Source organism: Balaenoptera borealis, assembly GCF_965194805.1.
Source record: "Balaenoptera borealis genome assembly, chromosome: 1".
NCBI lineage: Eukaryota > Metazoa > Chordata > Mammalia > Artiodactyla > Balaenopteridae > Balaenoptera > Balaenoptera borealis.
In genome coordinates, this window is record NC_138860.1 from 24,667,490 (window position 1) to 24,679,925 (window position 12,436).

The 12,436-nt window shown below is 49.1% G+C and overlaps 1 protein-coding gene across 2 annotated transcripts in view; it reads left to right on the plus strand.

Moving 5' to 3' along the window:
* COQ8A (coenzyme Q8A) overlaps window positions 1-12,436 on the plus strand; it is a 50,442-nt gene that overhangs the window by 20,709 nt on the left and 17,297 nt on the right. The window contains exons 2-5 of one of the 2 annotated variants that reach the window (XM_082378607.1): window positions 5,992-6,151; window positions 6,981-7,166; window positions 9,813-10,220; window positions 10,483-10,549. In XM_082378607.1, the coding sequence (XP_082234733.1) occupies window positions 6,990-7,166; window positions 9,813-10,220; window positions 10,483-10,549 (652 nt within the window). In that variant the 5' untranslated portion in view covers window positions 5,992-6,151; window positions 6,981-6,989. The remainder of the gene's footprint in view (window positions 1-5,991; window positions 6,152-6,980; window positions 7,167-9,812; window positions 10,221-10,482; window positions 10,550-12,436) is intronic. The other variant, XM_082378606.1, reaches the window with a different exon arrangement.

Genomic DNA, 12,436 nt, shown 5'->3' on the forward strand with positions numbered 1-12,436 from the left:
CCCTGCAAACCTGTTCATCTGTACCATTTTTCTAGGTTCCACATATATGCGTTAATATAAGATATTTGTTTTTCTCTTTCTGACTTACTTCACTCTGTATGACAGTCTCTAGGTCCATCCACGTCTCTACAAATGACCCAATTTCGTTCCTTTTTATGGCTGAGTAATATTCCATTGTATATATGTACCACATCTTCTTTATCCGTTCATCTGTCGATGGGCATTTAGGTTGCTTCCATGACATGCCTATTGTAAATAGTGCTGCAATGAACATTGGGGTGCATGTGTCTTTTTGAATTATGGTTTTCTCTGGGTATATGCCCAGTAGTGGGATTGCTGGATCATATGGCTGTTCTATTTTTAGATTTTTAAGGAACCTCCATACTGTTCTCCATAGTGGCTGTATCAATTTACATTCCCACCAACAGTGCAAGAGGGTTCCCTTTTCTCCACACCCTCTCCAGCATTTGTTGTTTGTAGATTTTTGGATGAAACCCATTCTAACTGGTGTGAGGTGATACCTCATTGTAGTTTTGATTTACATTTCCCTAATAATTAGTGACGTTGAGCAGCTTTTCATGTGCTTCTTGGCCATCTGTATCTCTTCTTTGGAGAAATGTCTATTTAGGTCTTCTGCCCATTTTTGGATTGGGTTGTTTGTTTTTTTGATATTGAGCTGCATGAGCTGTTTATATATTTTGGAGATTAATCCTTTGTCCGTTGATTGGTTTGCAAATATTTTCTCCCATTCTGATGGTTGTCTTTTCGTCTTGTTTATGGTTTCCTTTGCTGTGCAAAAGCTTTTAAGTTTCATTAGGTCCCATTTGTTTATTTTTGTTTTTATTTCCATTACTCTAGGAGGTGGATCAAAAAAGATCTTGCTGTGATTTATGTCAAAGAGTGTTCTTCCTATGTTTTCCTCTAAGAGTTTTATAGTGTCTAGCCTTACACTTAGGTCTTTAATCCATTTTGAGTTTATTTTTGTGTATGGTGTTAGGGAGTGTTCTAATTCATTCTTTTACATGTAGCTGTCCAGTTTTCCCAGCACCACTTATTGAAGAGACTATCTTTTCTCCATTGTATATCCTTGCCTCCTTTGTCATAGATTAGTTGACCATAGGTGCGTGGGTTTACCTCTGGGCTTTCAATCTTGTTCCATTGATCTATGTTTCTGTTTTTGTGCCAGTACCATATTGTCTTGATTACTGTAGCTTTGTAGTATAGTCTGAAGTCAGGGAGTCTGATTCCTCCAGCTCTGTTTTTTTCCTTCAAGACTGCTTTGGCTATTCGGGGTCTTTTGTGTCTCCATACAAATTTTTTTATTTTTTATTTTTTATTTTTTATAATGAGAGCCTCTGGGAACTACAGTTTTGTCTTTTTAAAAAAATTTTATTTATTTATTTATTTATTATTTATGGCTGTGTTGGGTTTTCGTTTCTGTGCGAGGGCTTTCTCTAGTTGCGGCAAGTGGGGGCCACTCTTCATCGCGGTGCGCAGGCCTCTCATTATCGCGGCCTCTCTTGTTGTGGAGCACAGGCTCCAGATGTGCAGGCTCATTAATTGTGGTTCACGGGCCTAGTTGCTCCGTGGCATGTGGGATCTTCCCAGACCAGGGCTCGAACCCGTGTCCCCTGCATTGGCAGGCAGATTCTCAACCACTGCGCCACCAGGGAAGCCCTCCGTACAAATTTTAAGATTTTTTGTTCTAGTTCTGTAAAAAATGCCATTGGTAATTTAATAGGGATTGCATTGAATCTGTAGATTGCTTTGGGTAGTATAGTCATTTTCACAATATTGATTCTTCCTATCCAAGAACATGGTATATCTCTCCATCTGTTGGTATCATCTTTAATTTCATTCATCAGTGTCTTATAGTTTTCTGCATACAGGTCTTTTGTCTCCCTAGGTAGGTTTATTTGTAGGTATTTTATTCTTTCTGTTGCGATGATAAATGGGAGTGTTTCCTTAATTTCTCTTTCAGATTTTTCATCATTAGTGTATAGGAATTCAAGAGATTTCTGTGCATTAATTTTGTATCCTGCAACTTTACCAAATTCATTGATTAGCTCTAGTAGTTTTCTGGTGGTATCTTTAGGATTCTCTATGTATAGTATCATGTCATCTGCAAACAGTGACAGTTTTACTTCTTCTTTTCCAATTTGTATTCCTTTTATTTCTTTTTCTTCTCTGGTTGCCGAGGCTAGGACTTCCAAAACTATGTTGAATAATAGCGGTGAGAGTGGACATCCTTGTCTTGTTCCTGATCTTAGAGGAAATGCTTTCAGTTTTTCACCATTGAGAATGATATTTGCTGTGGGTTTGTCATATATGGCCTTTATTATGTTGAGGTAGGTTCCCTCTGTGCCCACTTTCTGGAGAGTTTTTATCATAAATGGGTGTTGAATTTTGTCAAAAGCTTTTTCTGCATCTATTGAGATGATCATATGATTTTTCTTCTTCAGTTTGTTAATATGGTGTATCACATTGATTGATCTGCGTATATTGAAGAATCTTTGCATCCCTGGGATAAATCCCACTTGATCTTGGTGTATGATCCTTTTAATGTGTTGTTGGATTCTGTTTGCTAGTATTTTGTTGAGGATTTTTGCATCTATATTCATCAGTGATATTGGTCTGTAATTTTCTTTTTTTTATAGTATCTTTGTCTGGTTTTGGTATCGGGGTGATGGTGGCCTCATAGAATGAGTTTGGGAGTGTTCCTTCCTCTGCAATTTTTTGGAAGAGTTTGAGAAGGATAGGTGTTAGCTCTTCTCTAAATGTTTGATAGAATTCACCTGTGAAGCCATCTGGTCCTGGGCTTTTGTTTGTTGGAAGATTTTTAATCACAGTTTCAATTTCATTACTTGGGATTGGTCTGTTCATATTTTCTGTTTCTTCCTGGTTCAGTCTTGGAAGGTTATACCTTTCTAAGAATTTGTCCATTTCTTCCAGGTTGTCCATTTTATTGGCATAGAGTTACTTGTAGTAGTCTCTTAGGATGCTTTGTATTTCTGCGGTGTCTGTTGTAACTTCTCCTTTTTCATTTCTGATTTTATCGATTTGAGTCCTCTCCCTCTTTTTCTTGATGAGTCTGGCTAATGGTTTATCAATTTTGTTTATCTTCTCAAAGAACCAGCTTTTAGTTTTATTGATTTTTGCTGTTGTTTTCTTTGTTTCTATTTCATTTATTTCTGCTCTGATCTTTATGATTTCTTTCCTTCTGCTAACTTTAGGTTTTGTTTGTTCTTCTTTCTCTAGTTCCTTTAGGTGTAACGTTAGATTATTTATTTGAGATTTTGCTTGTTTCTTGAGGTAGGCTTGTATAGCTATAAACTTCCCTCTTAGAACTGCTTTTGCTGCATCCCATAGGTTTTGGATTGTCGTGTTTTCATTGTCATTTGTCTCTAGGTATTTTTTGATTTCCTCTTTGATTTCTTCAGTGATCTCTTGGTTATTTAGTAACGTATTGTTTAGCCTCCACGTGTTTGTGTTTTATATGTTTTTCCCCTTGTAAATCATTTCTAATCTCATAGCGTTGTGGTCAGAAAAGATGCTTGATATGATCTCAATTTTCTTAAATTTACTGAGGCTTGATTTGTGACCCAAGATGTGATGTATCCTGGAGCATGTTCCGTGCACACTTGAGAAGAAAGTGTAATCTGCTGTTCTTAGATGGAATGTCCTATAAATATCAATTAAATCTATCTGGTCTGTTGTGTCATTTAAAGCTTGTGTTTCCTTATTAATTTTCTGTCTGGATGATCTGTCCATTGGTGTAAGTGAGGTGTTAAAGTCCCCCACTATTTTTGTGTTACTGTCAATTCCCTGTTTTACAGCTGTTAGCAGTTGCCTTATGTATTGAGGTGCTCCTCTGTTGGGTGCATATATATTTATGATTGTTATATCTTCTTCTTGGATTGATCCCTTGATCATTATGTAGTGTCCTTCCTTGTCTCTTGTAACATTCTTTATTTTAAAGTCTATTTTATCTGATACGAGTTTTGCTACTCCAGCTTTCTTTTGATATCCATTCGCGTGGAATATCTTTTTTCATCCCCTCACTTTCAGTCTGTATGTGTCCCTAGGTCTGAAGTGGGTCTCTTGTAGACAGCATATATATGGGTCTTGTTTTTGTATCCATTCAGCAAGCCTGTGTCTTTTGGTTGGAGCATTTAATCCATTCACGTTTAAGGTAATTATCGATATATATGTTCCTATGACCATTTTCTTAATTGTTTTGGGTTTGTTTTTGTACGTTCTTTTCTTCTGTTGTGTTTCCCACTTAGAGAAGTTCCTTTAGCATTTGTTGTAGAGCTGGTTTGGTGGTACTGAATTCTCTTAGCTTTTGCTTGTCTGTAAAGCTTTTGATTTCTCCATTGAATCTGAATGAGATCCTTGCTGGGTAGAGTAATCTTGGTTGTAGGTTCTTCCCTTTCATCACTTTAAGTATATCATGCCACTCCCTTCTGGCTTGTAGAGTTTCTGCTGAGAAATCAGCTGTTAACCTTATGGGAGTTCCCTTGTATGTTATTTGTCATTTTTCCCTTGCTGCTTTCAATAATTTTTCTTTGTCTTTAATTTTTGCCACTTTGATTACTGTGTGTCTCAGCGTGTTTCTCCTTGGGTTTATCCTGTATGGGACTCTCTGCACTTCCTGGACTTGGGTGGCTATTTCCTTTCCCATGTTAGGGAAGTTTTCGACTATAATCTCTTGAGATATTTTCTCTGGTCCTTTCTCTCTCTCTTCTCCTTCTGGGACCCCTATAATGTGAATGTTGTTGCGTTTAATGTTGTCCCAGAGGTCTCTTCGGCTTTCTTCATTTCTTTTCATTCTTTTTTCTTTATTCTGTTCCCCAGCAGTGAATTCCATCATTCTGTCTTCCAGGTCACTTATCCGTTCTTCTGCCTCAGTTATTCTGCTATTGATTCCTTCTAGTGTAGTTTTCATTTCAGTTATTGTATTGGTCATCTCTGTTTGTTTGTTCTTTAATTCTTCTAGGTCTTTGTTAAACATTTCTTGCATCTTCTGGATCTTTGCCTCCATTCTTTTTCCGAGGTCCTGGATCATCTTCACTATCATTATTCTGAATTCTTTTTCTGGAAGGTTGCCTATCTCCCCTTCATTTAGTTGTTTTTCTGGGGTTTTATCTTGTTCCTTCATCTGGTACATAGTTCTCTGCCTTTTCATCTTGTCTCTCTTTCTGTGAATGTGGTTTTTGTTCCACTGGCTACAGGATTGTAGTTCTTCTTGTTTCTGCTGTCTGCCCTCTGGTGGATGAGGTTATCTAAGAGGCTTATGCAAGTTTCCTGATGGGAGGGACGGGTGGTGGGTAGAGCTGACTGTTGCTCTGATGGGCAGAGCTCAGTAAAACTTTAATCAGCTTGACTGCTGATGGGTGGGGCTGGGTTCCCTCCCTGTTGGTTGTTTGGCCTGAGGCAACCCAACACTGGAGCCTACCTGGGCTCTTTGGTGGAGCTAATGGCCGACTCTGAGAGGACTCAGGCCAAGGAGTACTTCCCAGAACTTCTGCTGCCAGTGTCCTTGTCCCCACGGTGAGCCACAGCCACCCCCCGCCTCTGCAGGAGAACCCCCAGCACTAGCAGGCAGGTCTGGTTCAGTCTCCCCTGGGGTCACTGCTCCTTCCCCTGGGTCCCGATGTGCACACTACTTCGTGTGCGCCCTCCAAGAGTGGAGTCTCTGTTCCCCCCAGTCCTGTCGAAGTCCTGCATCAAATCCCACTAGGCTTCAAAGTCTGATTCTCTAGGAATTCCTCCTCCCATTGCTGGACCCCCAGGTTGGGAAGCCTTATGTGTGGCTCAGAACCTTCACTCCAGTGGGTGGACTTCTGTGGTATAAGTGTTCTCCAGTCTGTGAGTCACCCACCCAGCAGTTATGGGATTTGATTTTACTGTGATTGTACCCCTCCTACTGTCTCATTGTGGCTTCTCCTTTGTCTTTGGATGTGGGGTATCTTTCTTGGTGAGTTCCAGTGTCTTCCTGTCGATGATTGTCCAGCAGCTAGTTGTGATTCTGGTGTTCTCACAAGAGGGAGTGAACGCACGTCCTTCTACTCCATCTTGGTTCAGGCTCCGAAGCTCAGGTTCTTGCTGTCTCATGGCAGGAAGAATTCAGTGAGAGACAAAATGATAGGTAAGAAGTGGATTTATTTAGAGAGAAACACACTCCACAGACAGAGTGTGGGCCATCTCGGAAGGTGAGAAAGGCACCAGGGTATGGCGTTGTCAGTTTTTATAGGGGTGGGTAATTTCATAAGCTAACGAGTGGGAGGAGTATTCCAGCTATTTTGGGAAGGGGCGCGGATTTCCAGGAATTGGGCCACAGCCCACTCTTTCATCCTTATGGTCGGCCTTGGAACTGTCGTGGCGCCTGTGGATGTGTCATTTAGCTTGCTGGTGTGTTACAGTGAGCGTATACTGAGGCTCAAGGTGTAGTGGAAGTTGACTTCTCTGCCATCTTGGGCCCATTTGGTTCTAATCAGTTTATGTCATGTCCTTGGGCTATGTTATTCTTTCAGAGGTTGTGCCTTGCCCCCTTCCCTCCTGTGTCATTCCTTCCCCAACCTACGGTTTTGGTCCAGAGGGAAGAGCTCTGGACTAAATCAGGACACCCAGATTCAAGTCCTGGTTCTGCCACTTGGTGGCTGAGAGACTTTGGGCAAATCCCTTTACTTGTCTGTGCCCCGAGGTGGCTGTGAGGCCCAGGTGAGGAAACATGGTCGGGCGCACAGCCCTGACTCCACGGACTCTCTCTTTCTGATCGGCGCCCTGCAGTGTGGGGAGTCACTCAGTTTACCTTGAGCCCTGGGCCCTTCCTCTCTTTTCTCTCAGTCAACCTGGATCAGAAGGGGAGGTCAGTGGAAAAACCAAACAGGCAGAGTTTGGGGTAGCGGTGGCCCGTGTGAGTGCGACCCTGTGTGAGGCGTGGAGCCCCGACCCTGACTTGGCCCACTCTCTTCCAGCCCTGAAGGATGGCTGCCATGTTGGGGGACACCATCATGGTGGTCAAAGGCCTTGCCAAGCTGACCCAGGCGGCCGTGGAGACCCACCTGCAGCACCTGGGCCTCGGCAGGGAGCTCATTATGGCGGCCAGGGCCCTGCAGTCCACGGCCGCAGAGCAGATCGGCATGGTCTTGGGGCAGGTGCAGGTAAGGAGGCCAGTTGGCAGTGGGGGTGGGTGCCAGCGGGAGGGGGCCTTGACGTTTCAGCATCCAAGGGGAGGGTTTTAAGCAAAAACGAGTGCTGGAGCCGTGGTTGTCAACATGGCCTGCTGCAGCAGAGTGCCATCCACCGTGTCATCACCTGCATGGTCCCCACCCCTGTTTCTGACAGTCTGAGGGCATGGGGAGGGGGCGCGAGTGTGCGCGTGCGCTGTGCGCACGCATGTGTGTGCCTGGGCATGTGTATGTTGGGAGCTGTGCTGCAAGGGTGCCCTGCTGCCGCACTCCTCCCATTTCTGCTCTGACCTTCTGGACAAGGACACGCACGCTCCTCCAGGCTATGGGACATCCCAGCCCGCCGGCCTCTGGTCATTCTCAGAGTTAGGATTCCCAGCTCTCCCCTCATGCTCTCTAAGGGTCCAGTGGCGATACTGTGTCTCTCTCTCTACACAGATACCTTCAACTTGCAGAGGTGTTCACACCTGTGATCTCTTACAAGCCTCACCGCTGTCCTGGGAGGGGTGCAGACCCAAGTGCTTGCCCCCCTTTCTCAGATGGGGAAACTGAGACTAAGCAGTTTGATGCGATTACTGATTGACAGGACCGGAATCCTGTGTCCTCTTCCCAGTCTCAGACTCCCCACCCGCCCTCTCTCTGCTGAGGCTGGGCTGTGCCCTGGCAGCCTCATTTGGTGCCTTCGCTAGTGAGGAGCCATCGCCTTCCTGTTGGGTGTTTGCCTGTGGAGCATCCAGGAAGTGAGGTTGCCCAGCACCCTGGGGCCGCCCAGGAGAGAGGAGCACGCTAGACGTGGGCAGGCCTCCCTGAAGGGTGAGAGGGAACCCAGGCTCCCCGCTCACCCCTGTGCTCCCCTCGGGCAGGCCTGGCCCCGGTCCTTGGAAGAGGCAGGGCCACGCCCTGGGACAGCCCCTCGGAGGTGGGAGGGAGTGGCGGTCCCCCACCGCGAAGGAGGCGCCGAGCAGGGCGAGGGTCTCCAGTGCGCTCCCATTCTCTCCCTGCACACTCAGAGGTGGGTTCCTCCCCTGTCTGTGAGGGGACGGAGGGCCAGGTGCTCCAGAAACCTCTCTCTCTCTAGCTCCTCAAGGGATTTGTTCGCTTATTCATTCAGCAGACACTTACTGAGTCCGGTCCCATTGAGACACTGAGGCCCCTTGGCTGCCACATAAACAGCTTATGGTAACGCAGGGCCGGCGGCCAGCGCTGGAGTAGTGGGGCAGAAGGAGTGGTGAGCCCGCGGCCAGTGTGGGAGCTACAGGAGTTACGTGGCTCTCGGACCCTGTCCCAGACTCCTGCATTCCAGGGCTTCCCTGGCCATCTTGACAGGTGCCCCTTGATTCCAAACACAATTCATTTCTGCTCCGAGGCAGGTGCTGTCAGGCGGCCTCGGGGCGGCCCGCGGGGCAGGCCTTGGCTTGGGATACCTGCTCCGCCGTTGGCTGCCTGGTGGGCCTTTACCAGATTATTTCAGCTCTCTCGGCCTCCGTTTGCCGCTTATGAGATGAGAGCAACAGCCTGTCTCGTTCCTTTCTCTGGAGGGCAAGTCTTATCTGCTTAGATCCCACAGTGTCTTACAGAGCTGAGAGTGAGAAGGCTTTGGGGTCTCCTGCTGTTTCTGCAGAACCTACAGGCAGCACTCCATGCATTGAGTCCATTTCAGTGGAATCGGGGAATCCAGGTCCCTGACCTCCCTTCAGGAGTCAGTGCTGTTCTAATTATAGCCTTCTCGGCCCTGTTCCCCTGGCCCCGTCTGTGCCCCGCGTAACTCTGTGACTGCGGGGAGCCCTCTTTTCGGATGAGGAAGTGGCAGAGAGGGGTCAGGAACTCTCTCCAGGTCGCCAGGTTCAAAAGTGGAAAGAACCTGGGTCTGAAGCTCAGGTCTCGGCGACTGTTACAGGGAAAACATGGTGTTTTCTCCCCCTCCTCTCCTGTCCTGTCCCCCCTGCTCCTGGAAGAGCCAGGCCAGGTCCTGGAAGTGACAAGCCCTCTGGTGAGAGCCCCTCGGGAGCTGCGTCTGCAGCAAGGCGCTGGCCTGGAGAGGCAGGGCGGCCCTCCCTGTGTGCTGCGCTCGCCTCCTCTGGTCTTCGGCTGTCCTCTTACTTCTCAAAGCTTTCCCCATCTTTTGCCCTGGTTCACCTTCCCCAAAGCCCTGGTAGCCTCTCTTTAGCCTGGATTTACAGGTGAGGAGCTTGCCGCCGGGAGAGTGGTCGCTCACCTGGTCTGGGCGGGGCACCCAGCAGGTGCTCAGGGACCTGGTCTGGGCGGGGTACCCAGCGGGTGCTCAGGGACCTGGTCTGGGCGGGGCACCCAGCAGGTGCTCAGGGACCTGGTCTGGACCGGGCACCCAGCGGGTGCTCAGGGACCACGGGTGGCCGGCTTGCCTGGGCCCACGCGGCAGAGCCCTGGCAGGAGCAGGGCTGGAGTCTGGGCCTCCTGGCTCCTGGGCTGCTGCTCACCTCCGGAACTGGCCACGGGCCACGGGGGTGACATGGTAGGGCCCTCCAGAGGGTCAGAGGGTGGGACGCGCCGGTGTGCTGTCCTGGCCAGAAGGGGATGCACACAGGGAGGGGCTCCTGGCTGGCCTCTTGCTTCTCTCACATTGGTGTTTGTTCCCTGCAGGGTCAGGAGAAGCATGAAGAGTCTTATGCCCAGAGCTTTGACGACCTGCAAGCAGAATTCCACTTCTCAGGGCCGAGGGCCGAGGGCACCTCCGAGGAGTTGTCTGCGGCCTCCTCCCCCGATCAGTCCCCTCCGCCCTGGGATCACGCCCGCAGCCAGGGCCCAGCTCCTGCCTATGTTGCCAGCGGACCCTTTAGGGAAGGCGGGCTCCGGGGCCAGGCCGCCTCCCCTACGGGCAGGGTGAACGGGAGGCTCTTTGCAGACCCCAGAGACCCATCCTCTGCCACGGGCCTGCGGCGAAGGTTCTACCACCAGGACCAGTCCCCCGTGGGGGGCCTGACGGCTGAGGACATTGAGAAGGCCCGGCAGGCCAAGGCCCGCCCCGAGAGCAAGCCGCACAAGCAGATGGTGCGTGCAGGAGGCCCCCGAGTGGGGCTGGGGCGCTTCGCTCAGGGCTGCTGGGGTCAGGCCCCCTCTTCGGGGACGTTCTTCGGGTGCCGTGGCCTGGAATGTCAGGCTCACGGGGGCCTCTTCTGGGAGGGGTGTGCTGCTGGGCGGAGCTGCTGCCTTTGCGGGTGGAGAGGGCGTGCGGGGGGCGCCGTGAACCCCTGAAGGTTGGTCCTGTCCCTGTTCACTGATCCCTGGAGGTCTCTTTCTTTTCGCCCTCTAGCTCAGCGAGCGGGCTCGCGAGCGGAAGGTGCCAGTCACGCGGATTGGGCGGTTGGCCAACTTTGGAGGTGAGGTGCCAGTCCCGGTGAGTGGGGCTGGGGCCACCGTGGGGCCTGTGTGCGGCAGGGAGGCTGGCGACCCAGGGGTGCCCTGGGGAGGATGGTAGCTCCTGTGTTAGCTGTTCCGGGATGTTTTCCGTGGGTGGGCGATTCAGTCTCTGCCTCAGCTCACCCCTGGGGGTCGGTGTGTAGCTGATTCCACGCTGTGAGCTGTGGTTTTGCTTCTCTGGGGGGCAGCGTCTGCAGCATCAGCTTTTCACTCAGGCCTTTGGAGGCCCCTGCAGGGAGGAGGTGGGACAGTGGGGCTCTTTGGCTCCTGGACCCAGTGGTTTTTGCCCAGCCATTTGGGGACCCGTTTGCTGGATTCCTACGGGCCTGCGGGCATCAGTGGAATGATAACGAGGTGCCGTGGCCCTGAGCTGCTGTCGTCCATTTTAGTGTGCTGAGGAGTTGTGAGTTTGTTCTTTTCTTTAGGGGTTTGCATAGCCATTGTGTCCAGTACCCCTGTGCTCTCTTCGTCCAAGTTGGAGGATCATTTTATAGTGAAGGTTTACAGCAGTTGTCTCTGCTTTTATGACATTGTATTGTCATATCCGACCAAGATGTTGCTGTGGAAAGTGCCATCCTTTGCTATGGTTCTACTTGAAGATGGGGTGACTTCTCTAAAGCCCGCTTATCCTCAGTAGGTTCTCCAGACAATACAGCTAATGAAAGTAACAGCCCTGGCCACTTGATTCACGTACCCACCTGGGGCCAGTGCTTATTTGCGAGGCTCTGTGTAACAGTGGTCTCGTTGACTGGTTCACGTTGGTGCCAGTGCTGACTAGTCACGAGCCCGCTCTCACGTGTCTGAGCCTTTACCCACCTGCCTTTTGCTTTGCTGGTTTGTACGTCTCCCCTCCCACAGACCGTACATCAGGCACGCTGCTCTCCCCGGCTGCCTCTTCTCTTCTGGAAACCCCATCTTACTCCTTGTTCAGGAGTGGCTCTGTGCTCCCTGATAACCTGGTCCTCTGCAAGCTGGCCTGATGCGTGGGTTCTAACATTGAAGGAAGGCTGGCTGTCTTCCTTAGGTGCAGAGCAAACTAGGTTAATTGGATAGAATTTTCTCAACTCTGAGGTTTTCTTCCATAATTGTTATCTTAAAATGTGGCATCTGCTGCTACTTAGCTTTTCAGGAATCTAGCATACAGTGTCATCTGAGTTTTAGCACAAAATTATTGCTTCATTTCATTTTAATGGATGAGCGTTTTAAGCAGCTCCTCATAGAACATTGTAACTCCCTGGGGTGCCACTACCAGAGTGGGTTTGGGTTGCTGCTCTGGTGGCTTCCAGTGGTCCTTATTCCCCAGAAGACATGGCACTTTCCCTGCTTTGCTCAGTGGCTATTAGTTGGGACATTTATTATTCTTAAAGTATTAGATGGAGATTCTGTTCTCTCCCCCATTAATTTGAGGGCAGGAACTGTTCTCTTCTTACTTTGTAGTTAGTCTTTCTCTGTAACCTGTAATCCTCCTCCCCTCACTGCAGACCAGGGCTCACCACAGAGCTCTGTCCCCGTAAGGCTTAGTTTGACTGATGTATTTTAGAATGGGTGTAAGCCTCTCTCGTGAGTCTTTGCCGGGGTGGGGTAGTGGAGGACCTGTTTGGGAAAAGTGGTCAGGATGAAGGTCGTGATGGCCAATTAGTATTTGATGGAAGTCCTGGTGAAGCAGGCAAGAGTCAGGCCTTTTTGGGTGGTGGGTTAAGGAAAGCAGACTGAAGTGAAAGCGGTTGTATAGGAAGGTGTGTAGCACAAAAAGTCAACTTCATTAAAACGAGGGTACAGGGCTCCCCTCAGGGCGTGGGGGACGTGGGCTGCCAGAGGGAGCTAGGGTTGGGGTGAGGAGAGACCCT